A 21551-nucleotide genomic window follows, 5' to 3' on the forward strand; every position below is an offset into this window, starting at 1 on the left:
TAATATCTATTAGTGTAAGTCTTCCAACATTTTTTTTCTATGATTCTTTTAGCTAATATTGGTATTTTGCATTCCACTGAAAAATTTAAAATCAGCTTTATCAATTCATACATATACACACCCCATACTGGGCTTTAGTTGGAATTGCACTTAATATATAGATCACAATTTGGAGAGAACTGATATCTTTAAAATATTGAGTCTTCTATCCATGAAGATAGTATATATACTCTTCCATTTATTTAGGTCTTCATTAGTTTCTCCCAAAGTTTTATAACTTCCTGTGTAGAGTTCTTGTACGCCTTTCATTATTTTATTCATAGAAATCTGATGTTTTTTGATGCCACTGTAAATTATAGTTTTCCTTTTTTTATTTTGACATAATTCTGAGTGAGAAAAGTTTCAAGAATAGTATAAAGAATTCCCATATATACTTCACCTAGATTCCCCAAAAGTTAACATTTTACATATTTGCTTTATCTTTTTCTTTCCTCTCTCTAAATATGCATTTTTTCCTGAACTGTTTAACAAGTTGCAGACATCATTTGCCTTCATCTCTATACTTTTAGTGGTATTTCCTAAAAATAAGAAAATTCTCTTACATAAACCACAAATAATGAGAACCAAGAAATTAATATTAAATTTTTATGGCTATCTAATTTACACTTTGTTCAGGTTCTGCCAATTGGCCCAATAGTGTCCTTTATACAAAGAAAAAGAAAACCCTGATTATTTTTTGTATTCACTTGTTGTATGTCTGTAGTCTCCTTTAATCTAGAATATTTACTTAATCTTTCCTTATCTTTCATGACTGGCATATTTGAAGAATACAAGTCAGTTTATTTTCTAAAATGTATGTCAATTTGGGTTTGCCTGATGGTTTCTCATGATTAGATTCAGGCTATGCATTATGGCAGTAATACCACAGAAGGGTCAAGGTGTTTTCTCTGCTTCTAATCAGGAGTTTCAGGATACTGACCTCTCCAATTACTGGCAATGTTAACTTTGATCACTTCCAAAAAATTTATTTATTTATTTACTTAAGATTTTTATTTTTAAGTAATCTCTGCACCCAATGTGGGGCTCAAACCCACAACCCTGTGATCAAGAATTGCATGCTCTACCAATCGATTGAGCCAGGCTTGCGCCCCTTAACTTTGATCACTTGATTAAGGAAGTATCTGTCAAGTTTCTCTACTGTAAAATTATCTTTTGTAATTAATACATATTTTATAGCAAGATACATTGAGACTACCCACTAGTTTTAGTATACAAATGGCAATCAGTATTCATATATTGACCTTGTATCCAGTGAGCATGCTGAATTTATTTACTAATCCTAATTGTTTAGATTCTTTTGGATTTCCTACATACAGTCATGCCATATAGTTTTACTTCTTTTTTTCCAAGTATTTGTTTTTCTTGCCTTACAGCACTAGCTAGGACATATACTGTTAAACAGCAATGGAAATAATGAGCATCCATGTATTGTCTCCAGTCTCTGGAAAAAAGGATTTCAGTGCTTCAAGACTTAGTGTGATTTTGCTTTAACATTTTATAGAAATCTTTGTCATGTTAATGAAGACCCCTTCTATTACACATTTTCTAATGGTTCTTCCCTTCTCTCCCATCATGAATAGGCTTTTATCCTATGGCTTTTCTGTGCCTATTAAGATAGTCAGATGAATTTTCTCCTTTATTCTGTTAATGTCATGACTCATACTGATTGATTTTCAAATACTAAGCCTACTTCACATTCCTGGGCTAAAACCAATCTTGGTTATGTATTCATTCTCCTTTTTAATATATCAGTAGATTCAATTTGGTAAGATTTGTTTAGATTTTTGCATTCATAGTCATGAGAGAGATTGATTTATAATTGACTTTTCTTGCAAGGTTCCTTGTCAGATTTGGGGATCAAGGGTATGGGATCTTCATTAAAGGAGTTGGGAATTTTTTTTTCTTCTATTCTGTGGAATATTTTGTGTGGATTAATGTTTTTTCTTCCTTAAATATATGGTAGCATTCACCAGTGAAGCCATCTGAGCCTGGCGTTTCTTTAAGTTCTTAATTGCAAATTCACTTTATTATATATAGTACTATTCATATTTACTATTTTCTCTTTTGCCAGTTTTGGTAAGTTGTATTTTCCTAGGAATTCATCTATTTTATTTAAGTTGTCAAATTTATTAGCAAAAAGTTGTTCATATTATCCTCTTATCTCCTTAATGTCTACATGATCTATAATGATGTCCCATACTATGTTTTGTCTTGCTAATTGTTGGTGAGAGAATGTGGCAGCTGAAAGACAACTGAATTATGTTTGATTTTACAGAATGAATGACAAAATGATGTCCCAAATTCTCAAGGTCATGTAAAAGGCAAAAAGAAGTAGGTCCATACATATTAGAAATTTTCCTAAGACTAAAGCAAGATTTTTCTCCATATTTAGAGATACTATTCTTGTCTGGATATGCAACTGTTTGTTTGTTTGCTTGTTTTTTCTTTTCTTTTTTTCAAAATAAAAAGCCCAAAGTGTAGAGGTTTTTGGTTCTAGTCCCAGTTCTGACCCTGATCAGCCAAAAGAGCTTGCAGGTATCATTTTCTTCCCTGAACCTCCACTGCCTCATCTACAAAGTGGGGGTGTTTAGATTAGATGAATTTTGTGTTGTTTTTTTTTTTTTAAAGTAAACTCTACCCCCAATGTGGGGCTTGAACTCATGACCCTTAGATCAAATTTCATGCTCTACCAACAGAGCCAGCCAGGCACCCTGCAACTGGTTATTTTGAAAGGATGCATGAGGCGCTTGGGTGGCTCAGTCGGTTTAGTGTCTGACTCTTGATATTGGCTTAGGTCATAATCTCATAGTTTGTGAGTTTGAGCCCCATGTCAGGCTCTGCGCTGACAGAGTGGAGCCTGGTTGGGATTCTCTCTCTCTCCCTCTCTCTCAAAATAAATCTTAAAAAAAACATTAAAAAAAAATAAAGTGTCCTTAATACATAAAAGGCTGTTGGCTAGGGCCAAACTCTATGTACCAATACTTGAGAGTGTAAGACTAATTAGGACTGTGAATCATATCTGTCATGCACTGTACAATTTCAAAGTATTTTCATATACATTATCTCATTTGTTCTTTCCTATATTTCCCTTCAAAATAAACAAGTATTTGATCTATATGAATAGGCTCCTTCAGGCCTTTTACAACTTGAAGCATGCTGATTCCCTAGACCTGGCAAACTCATGTTCATGTTTGATGTTATTTAAAACTTCCCCTACTTTATAAATGTTTCCCTATATAATGTTTCCCCTTCAAGCAGAATTAGGCTTTTTATTATCTTTTTTCCTATAACATTTTGTTATATAACTACTTAGAACGCTTTATATTGCTGGTCAAGAATTATTGTTCTATCTCTTTTCCCTCCACCAATTTTGACCTTGGGAGCAGACACTGCATCTTCCTCACTTCTGAATCATCAAATGCTTGATACAAAACATCAATACTTGTTGAATGAATAAACTATACATCGTATTGCTGATGAAGAAAAAAGGCTTTTCATCTCCCTGTGTAAAAGCCTACATGATCTGAGCCTCTGCTGTCTCTCTGACCTCACTATCATGTTCTCCCAAACTCACTTTCCTTTAGCTCAGTCTCATTGCTGTTCCTCAAAAATGCCAAATACACCCTTATGTCAAGGTCTTTGCACTTGCTGGTCTCTGCCTGTAATATTCTTTCCTTATCTCATTATCTCAATTCCTTTAGGTTTTGGCTCCAATGTCACCTTATCATGGTGGTCTTCCCCATTTACCCTATAAAAAATAACTGCTTCCCTCCTACACTAGCATTCTATGCTTATCTCTTGTTATTTTTCCCTATAGCATGTATTATCAATTGACAAATATATATTACTCATGTTTTTAATGGTCTTCTCCCACTACAATATAAATTTCATAAAGGCAGGGACTTTGTTAAGTTGCTATATCTCTGGCACCTGGGACAGTACCTGGCACATACTAGGATTAAACAAATATTTACTGAATGAATATAATACATTAAAAACAATGTTAATCTGAGAAATGACAGCAGTGGCAACTTGGCTTCCAGATGATTTAGCCCTTTTTAACTCCTACCCAAAAATACTCAGACAGCATGAATACTAGTATATTAAAAAGATTATTGTTATAAGAGAATGCATGCAGCCCTTTCAATAAATAATTATTTTGAATACTCTACTAGATACTTGGGATATGTATGATCCTAGGAGCTCAAAATTAGAAGAAACGGGTTGTTTTTTGCACAGGGGCCATGCTAATCTTCTTTGTATTGTTCCAATTTTAGTATAAACCTTTTTGTTTTTACTGTTTATTTTTGAGAAAGAGAGAGGGAGAGAGAGAGAGAGAGAGACAGAGTGCAAGTGGGGGAGGGGCAGACAGAGACAGAGACAGAGAATCCAAAGCAGGCTCCAGGCTCTGAGCTGGCAGCACAGAGCCTTACTGTGAGATCATGCACTGAGCCGAAGTTGGATGCTTAACTGACTGAGCCACCCAGGCGCCCCCCTAACTTTAGTATATATGCTGGTGAACTGAGCACAGAAGACATGGGTTTCAATCCCAGTTCTATCACAGCTACCAACCAATGACTCTAGCTAACTCGGTTTTAATTTTGTCTGTTTCCTCTACTACAAACTAAAAATACCTACATTGTCTAGATCCAAGAATTGTGATCATGAAATGATACTTAAATACACATTATAAATTATAAAGCCTTACACAAATATAAAAGAATCACATATTTCTAAAATGTATTTGAGACATATTTAGGAAATGAAGTATAAAAAGTTCTAAATTAGAAAAATTGCAAAGATTCCCACTGAAGCAAATTAATTACAATTAACCATAATCATAAATATAAAAATATAAAATATAAATTTGGAAATATTGTTTCCTTAGTCTGATAATTCTCATTGACATTAAAAGATATAATAATTGACTACAAATGTAAAATCTTGTTCATAATCTATAATTTATAGGTTATTAAAATTAATGGATGGATTGTAGCCATACTTACCCTATAGGTAAAAACTGATACAGAATAAGATCAAGCTTTTTCTGTTCTTGCCAGAAATGTCTGAAGACCAAAGGTATCCATGGAATGACAGCTGTGGGACGAATTATGAAGGCAAGTGCCACCAGGGATGAGTACTTGACACTATAAGCAAGGAAAATGTGTTATAGGAAACAAGTTTAGAAGTGATCTACAATTTATGCTGTAATATAACATTTAAAAAAATAATAGCATTTTCCTTTTGGTATAAATAGCTATGTGATCTTGGGTAAGTTACTTATACTTCTGACTCTTAATTTTTCTTATCCATAAAAAGAGGTAATATCTAAGGTCTTTTCCAGCTCTGATATCCCAATTCTAGTCTTTTAAATTAAGAAGCTATTCATTGTCTTAATGTTGGTCTTGTTTGCTGAAAGGTATAATAATTTTTAGCTATACAACTCTGCCAATTGCTTTCCCGATGGAAAAATGATCAAGTCTCTCTTAAGGAGATAAAAGAAAGTCACACAAAACCATTCTCTAAGAAAAAGAAAATAAATGCATTTAAGGAAACATTAGGATTATTTAGGCAATGATGAGCTTCTGAGTACATATGATCTTCTTTTGAAAGTAAGCTGCTAATTTTATCCAAATGAAAAATATGTATGTATAATTGATTTAAAAAAACAAACCCTACTATACAAACTCTAAGAGCATGGATAGAAATGTGGATTTTTATTATTAGGACTTCTCTCAGTAACTGGCTAAAGGAGACTAATAATTTAATCATGAGGACTACAGACAGTAGATTATTACATGGAAATAGACTTAGCCCTGCTTAAAATTTAAAGCAAGGAAAACAAAACAACTTTATGGTACCATTATATATCTATTAACTAATAAGTAGCTATAGAGAAATTTCTGATGTTGGTGAGGATATAAGAGCAGGGATTTCAAATTCAAGTGCCTACAGAGACCACATAAATAAAAATGAGTGATGCAGACCATGGGGAGGCTCTGATACACGAAGGAATCCTTGCCCAAAATGTTGCTGGGCCTCTCATTTTTTCAAAAGAAACCAGAAATCCAGATTTTATGTAGGATCTCCCAATTTTAAAATGTTTCCAAGTAGTTTCTTCAAAAAACAAAACAAAAGCCACTGTGCAGGTGAAATAAAATATATTCATAGGTTGGTTTGTTTTGCATACATCCTAATGCAACCTCTGCTGTAGTGAAACTACTAACAGCATCCCCGGATGGATGTACACTTGTAGTCCTAACCTCACTCCAAACTTTCACACTTGTATTTCTTACTTTTTTTCTGAGTATTTCTACACAGATCTCTACTGGCATTCAAAATCAAAGTGTCTGAAATAAGCTCCAAACCTTCTCTGAAAACTGTTCAGTGTCTAATATTTAATAGTATCACTCAGTTTCTCAGTCTTAAAATTTTAGAGTCCCTTAAATAGCAGTATCTCATCCCACACATCCACTTTGTTTCCTTCCCATTCCCATCATTTTACATCAAGTTCTGTCACTTGTCAGGAATATTTTCATAGTTCTTGTTTTCTTTCTTTCCTTCCTTCCTTCCTTCGTCCCTCTCCCTCCCTCCTTCCTTTCCTCCTCTCCTCCCCCCTCCTCCCCTTCGTCAAGCTTTCCTTCCTTGCCTGCCTGCCTTCCTTCCTTCCTTCCTTCCTTCCTTCCTTCCTTCCTTCCTTTGTATTGCCCTCAAATATTCCTTTACTTAATTAACATCATTGTCATCAGCAACACTTACTGAGCACTTACTTTGTAAGAGACCCTGTGCTATATGTTTTATATAGATTCTCACTGAATTCTAATGAGAGACATTTTATTATCATTTTACCGAAATCAATGCTTAGGTATTCTCACACCATCATTAAATCTTTCATTTATAATAATTGCATTTTATTTTATTAAAAAATTTTTTTAAGTTAATTTATTTTGAGAGGGAGAGAGAGAGAGAATCCCAAGCAGGCTCCGCACTGTCAATGAGGAGCCTGACGCGGGGCTCGAACTCCCCAACTGTGAGATCATGACCTGAGCCGAAGTCAGACAATTAACCGACTGAGCCACCCAGGCCCTCCTGTAATAACTGCATTTTTAAAGAAGTTTGCAAAATGTCATATATTCTAAGGCCAGGAATAGTACCTGTCATGCTTATCCAGGGAAGAATGCTTATGCAGTAGTCGTCTGTTCTACATGACCTTCCCTGCTTGACTGAATCAGGGGAGGGCATCTGAACCCAGGCAATCTAAGACAGGCTAGTGTGAAACTATGTCCAAATAGGGATAATGCATTTAACAGACCTAATCAGATTTTCTCAAACTGAATGTATAGAGAATGTTGGACAGTTGGTAGTGAGGACAGAAAGGGAGACTAGCTATAAGCTTAAAATTAGACAACCAAAACAGATTCACAGACGAGGCTATAAAGACACAACAGAACAGACTTTTCCTCAAAACTGCCTTGGATTCTATAAAATTCATTCATTTCATTTATGTGGCTGAGATATTCTATAATTTTCTTCTGCGCCTGGCTACAAGGTGCCTCTTTTCCTTATTTTTTATTTTTAACCTTACAGTAACGCTCTCATCATATAGGTATGCTTAACTGAATGCCTATTCTTGCAATCAGGAGTCTAATGCAGAAACGATTTTATTTGATTTGATTCTCCCAACAACCTTTTTATATAGGAAGAATGGATACTAGTTTTTTAATTAGATCAAATTCTGGCTTTCCCCCTTTCACTATATCCTAAATACTGGTACTGCAAGAGAATTCTTTCTAAATCATATTTGGTTATGTCATGCTTTTCAAAAGTCTTCAATATTCGATAGTTTCTTACAACCTACAGAATAAAGTCTAAATTCTGCAGAAGGGCAGAGTCCCATTTCTGACTCATCCCTTATTCTTCTCTTCTCACTACAGAAGTGAGAATACTAGAGTGTGTGGCAGAATGGACAACCTGCCCACAATAAGATAAAACCCTTTTACAGCCTGTGTTTTTGCTCATGTTGTTCCCTTTGCTTGGCATTTGCTTCCCCTGTTATACAAGCCCAAATCAGGCCCATATATATTTTTTAATTTACTTTTTAAAATTGAAGTATAGTTGATACACAGTATTATTAGTTTCAAGTGTACAATATAGTGATCTGACATGTACATTATAAAATGCTTACCACAATAAATATAGTTATCATCTGTTACTATACAAAGTTATTACAACATTACTGACTATATTCCCAATGCTATACTTTATATCTTCATGACTTATTTACTTTATAAATGGAACTTTGTACCTCATAATCCCGTTCACATGTTTTTCCCATCCAATCACCCCTCCTCCCATCTGGCAACCACCAGTTTGTTCCCTGTATTTGTGAGTCTGTTTGTTAAGTTTGTTCATTTGTTTTGTTTTTTAGATTCCACTTTTAAGTGAAATAATATGGTAATTATCTTTGTCTGTCTGACTTACCTCACTAATATCCTCTAGGTCCATCCATGTTGTTGTAAATGGCAAGATTTCATTCTTTTTTATGGCTAAGTAATATTCCACTGTGTGTGTCTGTGTGTGTGTGTGTGTACACGCATGTGCGTGCACACACACACATGCCAAACCTTCTCTATCCATTAATCTATCGATGGATACTTAGGTCACCTCTGTATGTTGCCTATTGTAAATAATGCTGCAGTAAACAGAAGTGTGTATTAATGTTTTCATTTTCTTTGGATAAATACCCAGATGTGGAATTGCTGGACTATATGTATGGTATTTCTATTTTTAATTTTTGGAGGAACTTCCATACTGTTTTCCATAGTGGCTGCAACAATTTACATTCCTGCCAACAGTGCATGAGGGATCCCTTTTCTCCAATCCAAGCCAGCACTTATTTTTTTGTCTATTTGATATAGCCATTCTGAGAGGTGTGAGGTGATATCTCATTGTAGTTTTGATTTGCATTTCTCTAATGGTTAGTTATGTTTAGCATATTTTCATGTTTGTTGGCCATCTATAGGTCTTCTTTGGAAAAGTGTCTATTTAGGTCTTCTGCCCATTTTTTTCATGTGATTTTTAATTGTAGTATTCTTTATGTATTTTGGATATTAACCCCTTACCAGATATATCATTTGAAAATATCTTCTCCCATTCAGTAGGTTGCCTCTAAATTTTGTTGGTTCCCTTTGATGTGCAAAAAAGCTTTTTATTTCCAGGTAGTCCCAATAGCTTATTTTTAATTTTGTTGCTCTTGCCTGGGGAGACAGATCTAAAAATATATTGCTAAAACTGACATCCAAGAGTTTACAACCTGTTTTCTTTTGGGAGTTTTATGGTTAAAGGTCTTACATTTAGGTCTTTAATCTGTTTTATTTTTTTTGTATATGGTTTGAAAAAAGTGGTTGAGTTTCAGTCTTTTCCATGTAGCCATCCAGTTTTCCCAACACTACTTTTTGAAGAGACTGTCTTTTACCCATTGTATATTCCTGCCTAGCTTTGTCATAGATTAATTGACCACAGAAGTGAGGGTTTATTTCTAGGCTCTCTTTTCTTTCTTTCTTTCTTTCTTTCTTTCTTTCTTTCTTTCTTTCTTTCTTTCTTTTCTTTCTTTTTTCTTTGTCTTTCTTTCTTTTTTCTTTGTCTTTCTTTCTCTTTCTTTCTTTCTTTCTTTCTTTCAGACAGAGCATGAGCACACAAAATGGGGGAGGGGCAAAGGGAGAGGGAGAGAGAGAATCTCAAGCAGGCTCCATGCCCAGTGCAGAGCCTGATGCAGGGCTCAATTTCATGACAGTGAGATCATGACCTGAGATGAAATCAAGTCATATGCTTAATCTAGTGAGACACCTAGGCACTGGGCTCTCTGTTCTGATCCATTGATCTATGTTTTTATTTTGGTGCCAGTACCATACTTTTTTGATTACCATAACTTTGTAGTATAGTTTGAAATCTGGGAGTGTGATACTTACTGCTTTGTTCTTTCTCAAGATTGCTTTGGCTACTCAGGGCTTTTTGGTGGTTCCATACAAATTTTAGGGTTAATTTCTGAGAAAAATGCTATTGGCACATTGATGAGATAGCTTTGGGTAATATGGACATTTTAACAATATTAATTTTCCAATTCATGAACAAGGTATATCTTTCCATTTACTTGTGTCATCTTCAGTTTCTTTCATGAATGTCTTATAGTTTTAAGAGTACAGGTCTGGGGCACCTGGGTGGCTCAGTCGGTTGAGTGTCCGACTTCGGCTCAGGTCATGATCTTGCGGTCCGTGAGTTCGAGCCCCGCATCGGGCTCTGTGCTGGCAGCTCAGAGCCTGGAGCCTGCTTTAGATTCTGTGTCTCCCTCTCTCTCTGCCCCTCCCCTGCTCATGCTCTGTCTCTCTCTCTGTCAAAAATAAACAAACATTAAAAAAAAATTAAAAAAAAAAAAGAGTACAGGTCTTTCACTTCCTTGGTTAAATTTATTCCTAGGTATTTTTAAAATGCATTTATAAATGGAATGGTTTTCTTAATTTCTCTTTCTGCTAGTTTGTTTGTATAGAAACACAACAGATTTCTATATATTAATTCTGTATCCTATAACTTTACTGAATTCATTTATTAGTCCTAATAGTTTGTGTGTGTGTGTGTGTGTGTGTGTGTGTGTAGACTTTATGGTTTTTGATATGTAGTATATTAACTGCAGTAGTGAGTTTTACCTCTTCCATACCAATTTCTTTTTCTTGTCTGATTGCTGTGGCTAGGACCTCCAGTACTATGTGGAATAACAGTGGTGAGAGTGGACAGCCTTGTCTTGTTCCTGATCTTAGATGAAAAGCTGAAAGCTTTTAGCTGTGGGTTTGTCATATAAGGCTTTTATTAGGTTAAGGTATGTTCCCTCTGTATCCACTTTGTTGTGAGTTTCTATCCTAAATGGATGTTGAATTTTGTCAAATGCTTTTCTTAATTTTTTTTTAAAGTTTATTTATCTTGAGAGAGAGACAGTGTGAATGGAGGAGAGGCAGAGAGAGCGGGGGGAGAGAGAGGGAGTCCCAAGCAGGCTCTGTGCTGCCAGCATAGAGTCTGATGCAGGGCTCAAACCCATGAAACCGTGGGATCATTACCTGAGCTGAAACTAAGAGACAGATGCTTAACTGACTAAGCCACTAGATGCCCCTTGTCAAATGCTTTTTAACCTTCATTTTGTTAATGTGGTATATATATCATGTTGATTTGCTTATATTGATCCTTGCAAGTCTGGTATAAATTCCACTTGACTGTGGTAAATGATAACTTTTAATGTATTGTTGAATTCAGTTAGCTAATATTTTGTTGAGGATTTTTGCATCTATATTCACTAGGAATATTGGCTCATAATATTCTTCTTCTCCTTCTCTTTTTTTAGTGTCTTTGTCTAATTTTGTTATCAGGGTAATGCTGGCCTCACAATGAATGAACTTAGAAGTGTTCCTTTGTCTTCAATTTTTGGGAACAGTTTGAGGATAAGTACTAACTTTTCTGTAAAAGTTTTATAGAATTTGTTTGTAAAGCCATCTGATCTTGGACTTTTAGTGGTTAGGAGTTTTTTGATTGCTGATTCAATTTCATTAATAGAAATCAGTCTGTTCAGATTTTCTATTTCTTTCTAATTCAGTCTTGAAAGAATACATGTTTCCAAATTTATCCATTTCTTCTAGGTTGTCAAATTTGTTGGCATATAATTTTTTGTAGTACTTTTATAATCCTTTATATTTCTATGGTGTTGACTGTAACTTCTGTTTCATTTCTGATTTAAGTCCTTTTTTTTCTTGATGAGTCTGGCTAAAGGTTTATCAACATTATTTATCTTATCTTTTTATTTTTTATTTATTTTTTTATAATTGTTTTAAGTTTATTTGTTTTAGAAAGAGAGGGGGAGCATGCACACATGGCAGGGGCAGAGAGAAAGGAGAGAGAGAATTCCAAGCAGGTTCCACACTGTCAGCGTGGAGTCTGATGTGGGGCTCGAACTCACAAACTATGAGATATGACCTGAGCTGAAATCAAGAGTCAGATGCATGGGGTGACTGGGTGGTTCAGTCGGTTAAGCGTCCGACTTCAGCTCAGGTCACGATCTCACGGTCCGTGAGTTCGAGCCCTGCGTAGGGCTCTGGGCTGATGGCTCAGAGCCTGGAGCATGCTTCCGATTCTGTGTCTCCCTTTCTCTCTGCCCCTCCCTCGTTCATGCTCTGTCTCTCTCTAAAAAAAAATCAAAAAAAAAAAAGAGTCAGATGCTTAACCAACTGAGCCACCCAGGCACCCCCTTTTAAAGAATCAGTTGTTAGTTTCACAGATATTTTCTTTTTTTAAATTTATTTCCATTGTGATTTTTTATTGTTTTCTTCTACTAACCTTGGGTTTTCTTTGTTTTTTCTACTTCATTTAGGTACAAGGTTAGATTGTTTGAGATTTATCTTATTTCTTGAAGTAGGCCTGTTTTGCTATAAACTTCCTTCCTAGAATTGCTTCTGTTGCATCCTAAGGATTTTGCAATGTTGTTTCCATTTTTATTTGTCTCAGTATTTTTTGATTCCCTCTTTGATTTCTTTGTTGACCTATTGCTTGTTTAGTAGCATGTTTTTGACCTTCACGTTTTTTTTTCTCCATTTTTTAAAAAACTGTAATTGATTTCTAGTGTTATACTGTTGTGATCAGGAAAGATGCTTGGTAAGATTTCAGTCTTCCTAACTTTATTGAGACTAATTTTTAGCCTAATATGTGATCTATTGTGGAGGATATTCCATGTGTACTTAAAAAAAAAAAAAAAAAAAAAAACGTATCCTGGTGTTTGAAGATGAACTATTCTATGTCTGTTAAGCCCATCTGATTTAATGTGTCAGTAGAGCTACTGTTTTCTGTCTGGACGATCTATTCATTGTTGTAAGTGGGGCATTAAAATGTCCTCCTACTACTGTATTTCTCCTTTTAGGTCTGTTAATATTTGCTTTATATATTTAGGTCCTGCTCTGTTGGATTCATATTTACAATTGTTATATCCTCTTGTTGGAGTGATCCCTTCATCCTTATGTAATGTGCTTCTTTGTCTCCTATTATAGTCTTCGTGTTAAAGTCTATTTTTGTCTAAGTATTACCACCACTTTTTTCTTCACTTTCATTTGCATGGAATATCTGCATTCATCACTTTCAGTACATATTTTTTGGTCTGAATTGAGTCTCTTCTATGCAGCACATAGACCGGTCTTTTTTTTTTTTTTAAATCCATCCAGTCACTTTATATCTTTTGGTTGGAGCATTTAGTTCCTTTACATTTAATATAATTATTGATAGATATGTACTTATTGTCATTTTGTTAACTGTTTATTGTTTGTTTTTGTAGCTCTCTGTTTCTTTACTCTTGTGATTTGATGACTTTCATAGTGCTTTGCTTGGATTCCTATTTTTTTGTGTATCTGTTATTGATTTTTAGTGCCATGAGGTTCATGTATAACACTATGTATACAACAGTTTAAATTGACAGTTGCTTATATTTGAACACATTCTAAAAGCACAGTACATTATTCTCTGCATGATTATGTATTTGAGATCATATTTTACATATTTTTATTTTTGTAGCCCTTAACTAATTATTATAGATGTGGTTGATTTTACTAATTTTGTCTTTTTACTTTTACAAGTAAAAAGACAATAAAAAATAATTACTGTCTTTGAATTTTTATACTAGCTTTAAGTGATTGATCTACTACTTTTACTGTATTTTGCTTTTGTAGTGAAATTTTTCTTTCATAATTTTCTTACTGCTAGTTATGGACTTTTCTGCTTAAAGGATTTCCTTCCACATTTCTTGTAACACTGGTATAGTGGTAATGAACTTTAAACTTCTGTCTGGAAAACTTTTAATCTCTCTTTAATTCTTAGTGGGTAGCACATTCTTGATTATAGGTTATTTTTATTTCAGCTCTTTGAATATATCATGCCAGTCTCTCTGGCTTGCAAAGTTTTGGTAAAAAATCAGCTAGTAGTTGTATGGGTGTTTTGTTGTATGTAAGTAGTTGCTCTTCTCTTGCTGTTTTTTAATATTCTCTAACTTTACTTTTTGGCATCTTCCTTATTATGTGTCTTGTTTTGGACCTCTTTAGGTTCATCTTCTTTGTGGCTCCCTGTGCTTCCTGGACCTGGATATCAGTTTCCTTCCCCAGGTTAGGGAAGTTTTCAGCTATTTTCTCTTCAAATAAGTTTTCTACCCCTTTCTCTCTCTTCTTTTGGGACCCATATAATGCAAATGTTTGTCTGCTTGATGTTGTCCTAGTGTCCCTTAACCTTTCCTCATTTAAAAAAATTCCTTTTCCTTTAGTTCTTCTGTTTGGATGATTTCCACTACCCTGTCTTCTAGATTGCTCTTCTGCATCCTCTAATTTGCTGTTGATTCCCTCTAGTATATATTTCATTTCAGTTATTGTATTGTAAAGAACTGATTGGTGTGTGTGTGTATATATATATATATTTTTTTTTTTCTATCTCCTTAAGTTTTCACTGAGTTCATCCACTCTTCTACGTTCAGTAAGCATCTTTATGACTATTACTTTGAATTCTTTATCAGGTAGATTGCTTGTCTCCATTTAGTTTAGGTTTTGTTTTTTTTTTTTAACTGAGGTTTTGTCTTATTCTCATTTACAATATATTCCTCTATCTTGTTTTATCTCTCCGTGTTTGTTTCTTGGTTTTAGGTAGATTAGCTATGTGTCCTGTGTTAAAGGTAGTGTCCCGTGGGCCTAGAAGTACAATTCTCCCTGGTCACCAGAACCAGGCATTCTAGGGGTATCCTCTGTATGGGCTGTGTGACCTCTTGTGATTAGCCCACAAATGCTGTGGGCGTGCTGGTGGGCAGGCTAGCCCCTGGCACAGCTGGCTGAGAGGCCTGGCTGTGGCTGCTGTGGACATGCTGATGGATGGCATTAGGCCTCAGTGTGGCTGGCTCCGAAACCCAGCCACAACTAGTGTGGTATGCTGGTGGGCAGGGCTGTCTACCCCCATCCCAGGGCTGGAGTCACTGTGAAGGGGTACCAGTCCCAACAGAGGCTGCCCCCTGGGTGGGAGCTGCTTTGGAGGGGCACCTGCCAGGGTGGGTGGGTTGGGTGGGGCAGGTCTGCAGGAGAATGATGAGCTATGCTAGCGAGGTAAATGGAAAGTACTAAATTATTGCTTGCCAGTGTTGGGCTAGCTGGGCTGAAGGTGGACAAGAAAAATGGTGTCTACTGGCACTTCTGTTCCTGAAGAAAGTGCCCAGCCTCTCCAGTACACTAAAATTTGTCATTAAATCTTATGTCTGGCTCAGGTGATTTTCAAACTGCTGCCTCTTTGCTGGTTCTTGGATCAAGTGATACTGTCTGTAGGTCCTTAAACAGCAGAGTCTAGATTTCCTATGGGCCTCGGGTCTTCTGGAGTTAAACCCTACTGATTTCAAAAGCAGACATCATAGGGACCCATATTCCTGATGCAGATCCCCAAGAAGGGGGTGTTCCTGATGTGGAGTTGATCCCCTTTCTCCACAGAGAAGACCTCTACACCTGTGATATCCCTCCTGCTGTGGGTCACTATTGGATACTTCTCAAACTACTGTTTTTCCACTGGGTCTAAATGGTAAGCAAGCCTACATGTGAGCCTTCCAAGTGGGGAATCTCAGTTTCCGATAGCACTTGGGGACCCCGGACATCAATCTTGTCGATTTTCCAAGCCAGATGTACTGGGCGCTTGTTTCTCTGGTACAGATCCCAGGACCTGGAGTGCCTGATGTGGAGCACCAATCTCTTGCTCTTCTGTAATAAATGCCTAGCTGGTGAGAACCCTCCCTATTGGGTGCTGCCATTCTGTTGGGGGGGGGGGGGTCGTGAGACTGTGTCTCTGCCTTTTTTACCTATCTTTACCCTTTGTTGTGGACAGCAGTTCATCTCATTTTTAGATCTTTTTTGGGAGGCAATAATCCATATGTTCCTGTAGAGTTGGTATGTTTGAGGGAGGAGGTGAGTTCAGGATCTTCTTATGCTGCCATATTGGACCTAATCTCCTGGATCCATAAATTTTTTTGTCTGCCCTTCCATATCTCTTTTCCTTTACTCTAAACTTGTTCTGTGTGGAGGGATGCTGACCTGTCTGGACTACATCAATGAGCCCACTTGCTTTCTGGCTTCTGGTTGGCTTTGGTTAACTGGAGGGCAGAAGAGTTGAGTCAGAGTATTTTAACCACCACCCCCCCCCCCCCAGCTTTCTCCTTGCTATGGCTAAAGGCTGGCTGTGCCTGTCTCCTATTGGGGTCCTCTCTGAACGTTACAGTTCTATATGGATTCCTGTAACAATTTCCTCTCCTTGGGGACGAAGGAGTAACAGAAATCTCCTCCTGTGACTAGCCCGGGGGTACTCTGATTATCTCCTTATTGACTTTTCTAAACACTGACTAAACATTTGTACATAGTCCTTTTATTAAACTGCCCTTCATTGCCTAGTTTGCATATATCTGTTTCCTTCTATAATAAATATATCAACTGAAAATGTGTGGTTTTAATAAACTTGAACATTAGGGAGTCCACCAGACATTACATATGTTGATATTTAAGATTTTTCAAGTTTCGTACATGATTATTAACAGTAATATATCTCACCTGTTCATAGACTTCGAACCTTCCAAAGGATAGTAGAAAAGAGCAATTATAGTGAGAACAGTTTCCATGGTGTTTGTAAGAGTTCTGGTACAGCAATACCACGTGAACCAAGAGCATAACTGGCAAAAAAACTAAGAACAATTATAAGCAAACATATATTGAATGGGAAGTGGAAAAGCTCGGTATTACCTTCTTCTATGGAAAACAGCAAGTCAACATACTGCAAAAATCACATCAAAAGGTAAATGATATTGAAAACAGACATGCCCAAACATTGTTTCCAAGAAGTTATATTACACACAGGTCTGTGACGATTCCACATATATATATGTTAAAGTTAAGTTTATATTTTCAGGTAAATTCTTATGGCATTGCATTTGATTGAAGTCTCACTTCCCACTAAGAGAAGGCATAAAACAAGTTGATGATAGAGCTTAGAGAAGACTGAAGTTCATAAGTAGATTCTTCCAGTCAGTATTCCTGAAAATTGCCTTTTATTACTGACAAGTCTTTTGACGGTTTTTTATTGACTTTGGTTGGGAATGTTGCCTTATATTTTGATGAAAAATTAAGACAGCACAGGAGAGAATAAAAACATGACTATCAGGATGTATCGTTAAATTTTAATTTGGAAATTGACTAAAATAATAAACCAGTTTTTGGGAGAACATGCAAACAGAACCGTCAAGTCTACAAAGCAAATGTCTTCCAAAAAGCTTGTTAGCTGGTGCAAGGATGTTAAACTAGCTTCCTGTCTCTTGAAATGTAGCCTTTAAAAAATGTTCCAATTGTTTGTGGATTTAAAGACTTTTCTTAAACCAGAAGAATCTAGTACTGCTACTATGGAGTAAGGATTTCAAAGGCATTATGCTTTTGCCATTTTAGGTTGAGCCTTCAGCAATGTACAGTATATAGAGACTGATTTTATCCTTGAATCAAATTAGGAAGGAGTCAATCACTACTCCAATCTGTCTTTTTAAGGCAAACAAACACCCTACCAGCAGATGTCTTATTAATGATTACTAAATTATTGATATTTATTAATAAATATTTAATAAATTATATTCCAGAAATGTGTTGATTGATTGGTCACTTGGAACTTGGAACACATTTTCCAGTAGACAGGATTAAAAAGGCAGTAAGATTTCTAAGCTGGCTCATATAAGTTTATTTAATTTAGGAAAGAGCCAAGTGAGGTTAACCACAATATTAAAGAATCCAATCACTCTTCAGAATATGGTTTCAATGGGAACCACTGAATGGCTGAATCCAAGACTGAGTGTGAGATCAGGAATCTCCGTACTGTGAAATAAAAAGTCTGACAAAAGACAGTTTTCTACACTACATTCTCTCCCTTACAGAGTCTATTTCAAACATTCTAGCTAGAGGTGAAGGAATGCTTCAGTGAAAATGTACTTCTTAGGCTCAGTCTCAGGTAGCTAGAGGTAGTGAACAAAGCCTGTAAACAGTGGATGTGATCTGTGAGGTAGGCAATTCCTACTGAGTTTTCTTTTTTTAAGAGTTTTTTTTTTTTAATGTTTATTTATTTTTGAGAGAGAGAGACAGAGAGAGAGAGAGCATGCAGGGGAGGGGGAGAGAGAGAGGGAGACACAGAATCTGAAACAGGCTCCAGGCTCTGAGCTGTCAGCACAGAGCCCAAGACTGGGCTCGAACCCACAAACTGCGAGATCATGACCTGAGCCGAAGTTTGACGTTCAACCAACCAAGCCACCCAGGTGCCTCTAGCAATTCCTACTGAATTTTATGGAAGGTGAGGCAAGGACTCTGACAGGTTTGATGAGTGAAGGTCCTTAAACAGGCTGTTCCTAGGGTTCAGCCTCTCACAGATTTTGAGGGCATCAGTGGCTTCTGTCACCCAAGGTGCAATCAGAAGGAAATATATGGCATGCACCACTTGCATTTTGTTATTCTTCATTATGGAAGTACCTCGAAAAAGTTGTATAAATTATCTTTTGAAGCTGTTTTGAGAATTGATATTTTTCCATGTGTTTCACGCCTGTAGGAATGAAGTAAGTGACATAGTTTCTAAAGTGTTTAGGACTTACCACCCATTTTGCCATTTGCTGATTTTCTAGTTGCTTCATTAATGAATAAAGCCTGATGTCTGCTACAGCAGACAGAAGTGCTTGGGCAAGTCTAGGAATCCAAATCTTCAACAGTTAAAAAAAAAAAAAAAGATATTAAAAACATCTTAATGGTTCATGTTGAATTATCATAAGAAATCAACAAACTGATCCAACTATCAATTAAAGGCCATTCTTAGTACAAAAATAGACAATATAGTATTCTTCTGCAAAAATAGTTTTGTTTTTTTTTACAAAAATTATATTAATTTTTCAGGGAAATGCCCAAGGTAGTTTTATCATTCTCATTCTTGCTCTGTAATTTATATATTACAACACTACTACTTTTAATTTAGCAAAACATTTCATTGTGTTAAGGTTCTATTTTACAAGGACATTTAGTGGTTTTTGTTACATTTTTATGAACTATATACAGTAATGTGTACTGGGTATCATACTAAGTACTTTATATGTATCAGCTCATTCAGTCCTGCTAACAATCCCTGTGAGATAGGTACTACTTTATAAGTGAGGAAACTGAGGTACAGAGAGGTTAAATAATTTTCCCAAGGCTGCACAGCTAGTTAGTGTGGAAACCAGAATTCAAACCCAAGTCTGCCTACTTCTAAAGCCTGTGCTTTTAACTACTAAGTTACATTACTTCCCCATCCTGCAATAAAGATGATAAAATTACTTTTTTTTTTCATAAAAGGACAAGTATTCCACAGTTATAGAAACATAGTAATCAGATGACATTAAAAAGTAATTTAAGGGGAGCCTGGGTGGCTCAGTGGGTTAAGCATCTAACTCTTGATTTCAGATCAGGTTATGATCTCCCTGTTCGTGAGATTGAGCCCTGGATCAGGCTCTGTGCTGACAGCCAGAGGCTGCTTGGGATTCTCTCTCTGGCCCTCCATTGCTCACACTCTCTCTCTCTCATAATAAATGAACACTTTAAAAAAAAGTAAATTTAAGAGTAAAACTAAAGAATAAATGTACTATAACTTAATTACAGTTAGTAATTCTAATGCTACACATTGACATCTTTGAGAGTTTTAAAACAATGTCAGTTATTATTAACAAAATAACACAATGATAGAACACAATTTAAACTTAGTTTGTTCAAGGGTGCCTGGGTGGCTCAGTCGGTTAAGTGTCCAACTTCAGCTTAGGTCATGATCTCATGGTTCATGGGTTCAAGCCCTGTGTCAGGCTCTGTGCTGAACTCTTGCTCAGAGCCTGGAACCTGCTTCAGATTCCGTGTCTCCTTCTCTCTCTGCCCCTCCCCAACTTGTGCTCTGCCTCTGAAAAATAAATAAATGTAAAAACAGGTTTTTTTAAAAAAAAATTTAATGTTTTATTTATTTTTGAGACAGAGAGAGACAGAGCATGAACAGGGGAGGGGCAGAGAGAGAGAGGGAGACACAGAATCCGAAACAGGCTCCAGACTCTGAGCTGTCAGCACAGAACCTGATGCGGGGCTTGAACTCACAGACCACGAGATCATGACCTGAGCCGAAGTCGGACACTCAACCGACTGAGCCACCCAGGTGCCCCTAAAAACAGGTTTTTTAAACTTAGTTTGTTCAAAAGATGTGTTTCTAAAAATATATGTAAATTTGTATTTCTGTTAGATCAGTCTTTATTAACTTTATAGTTAGAGTGGCTTTACTATCAGGTATCAGTGGCTTCTAATACTTTATGTTCCTTTTCTTTGTCAATAATCTGTAAATTAAAAAATCTGTAAATTAATGTTTAAGTCTTAAAGGTATGCTGTACTTCATAATTTCACTTAAACTGTGTCCTGTAAAATACAGCAAAAGACATCTATGTACATACCTTGTTTACTCTGCATAAAGATCTATATGCTTATGTCTTATCTTTCAGGCCTGAAAGTAGTTCATGTGAAAAGCCAATTTGGCTACAAATAATATAAGCCAACAATATGAGGAAGTCACTAAAACTAAAAGAATCCTTGTGCATTGACAGAAGTATAGTATTTATGGAGTTAATGGTTACACTGTATTCTGAAGTAGTTACACTAGCTTTCTTTCTATTTTTTTTCAAAAAAATTTTAATGTTTATTTTTGAGAGAGAGAGAGAGAGAGAGACACAGAGTGAGTGGGGGAGGGGCAGAGAAAGAGGGAGACACAGAATCTGAAGCAGGCTCCAGGCTCTGAGCTGTCGGCACAGAGCCTGACGCAGGGCTCAAACTCACGAACTGTGAGATCATGACCTGAGTCGAAGTCAGATGCTCAACTGACTGAGCCATCCAGGTGCTCCTACTCTAGCTTTTAATAATGTATTCAGTTTGGAGACCTACATTTTAAGACAGATATTAACAAATTACAGGATGTCTAAAGCACATTATCTGATTATGATACTTAAAACTGGAGACGTTTATCCTGGATAAATAAAACTTTTTGAATGGCTGTCATGTAGGAATCTTGAATTTAAAAGAAGGTTGATTTTTAGTACAACACAAAAATAAATGGAGATGTAAACTCTCAGTTATTAGAAGTCTCTCCAGACTTTTTTTTTTTAGACATTTAATTTTTCTTCTTTTTTTAAGTTTACTTATTTTGAGAGACAGAGCAGAGGAGGGGCAGAGAGAGAGAGGAAGAGAGAGAATCCCAGGCAGACTCTACGCTGTCAGCACAGAGAACCCCCTCTCCAGACTTTTAAGATACCATAATTTTCTAGGTTATAGTAAGGACCTGAGAAGAATTAAATAATGGTTACATATGGCCCTTGAAAATAAAAAGTAGTGGGA

The 21551-nt window shown here is 36.2% G+C and overlaps 1 protein-coding gene and 1 pseudogene across 2 annotated transcripts in view; both read right to left on the bottom strand.

The window, feature by feature from the left end:
• PIGB (phosphatidylinositol glycan anchor biosynthesis class B) overlaps positions 1-21551 on the bottom strand; it is a 39694-nt gene that overhangs the window by 13362 nt on the left and 4781 nt on the right. For both annotated transcript variants that reach the window (XM_015537448.2, XM_007081869.3), the window contains exons 4-6: positions 18761-18865; positions 16695-16825; positions 5067-5207 (exon numbers count right to left, since the gene is read on the bottom strand). In XM_015537448.2, the coding sequence (XP_015392934.1) occupies positions 5067-5207; positions 16695-16825; positions 18761-18865 (377 nt within the window). The remainder of the gene's footprint in view (positions 1-5066; positions 5208-16694; positions 16826-18760; positions 18866-21551) is intronic.
• LOC122239840 lies at positions 4267-4361 on the bottom strand (annotated as a pseudogene).

This window comes from Panthera tigris, chromosome B3 (assembly GCF_018350195.1).
Source record: "Panthera tigris isolate Pti1 chromosome B3, P.tigris_Pti1_mat1.1, whole genome shotgun sequence".
In the NCBI taxonomy this organism is placed as follows: Eukaryota; Metazoa; Chordata; class Mammalia; order Carnivora; family Felidae; genus Panthera; species Panthera tigris.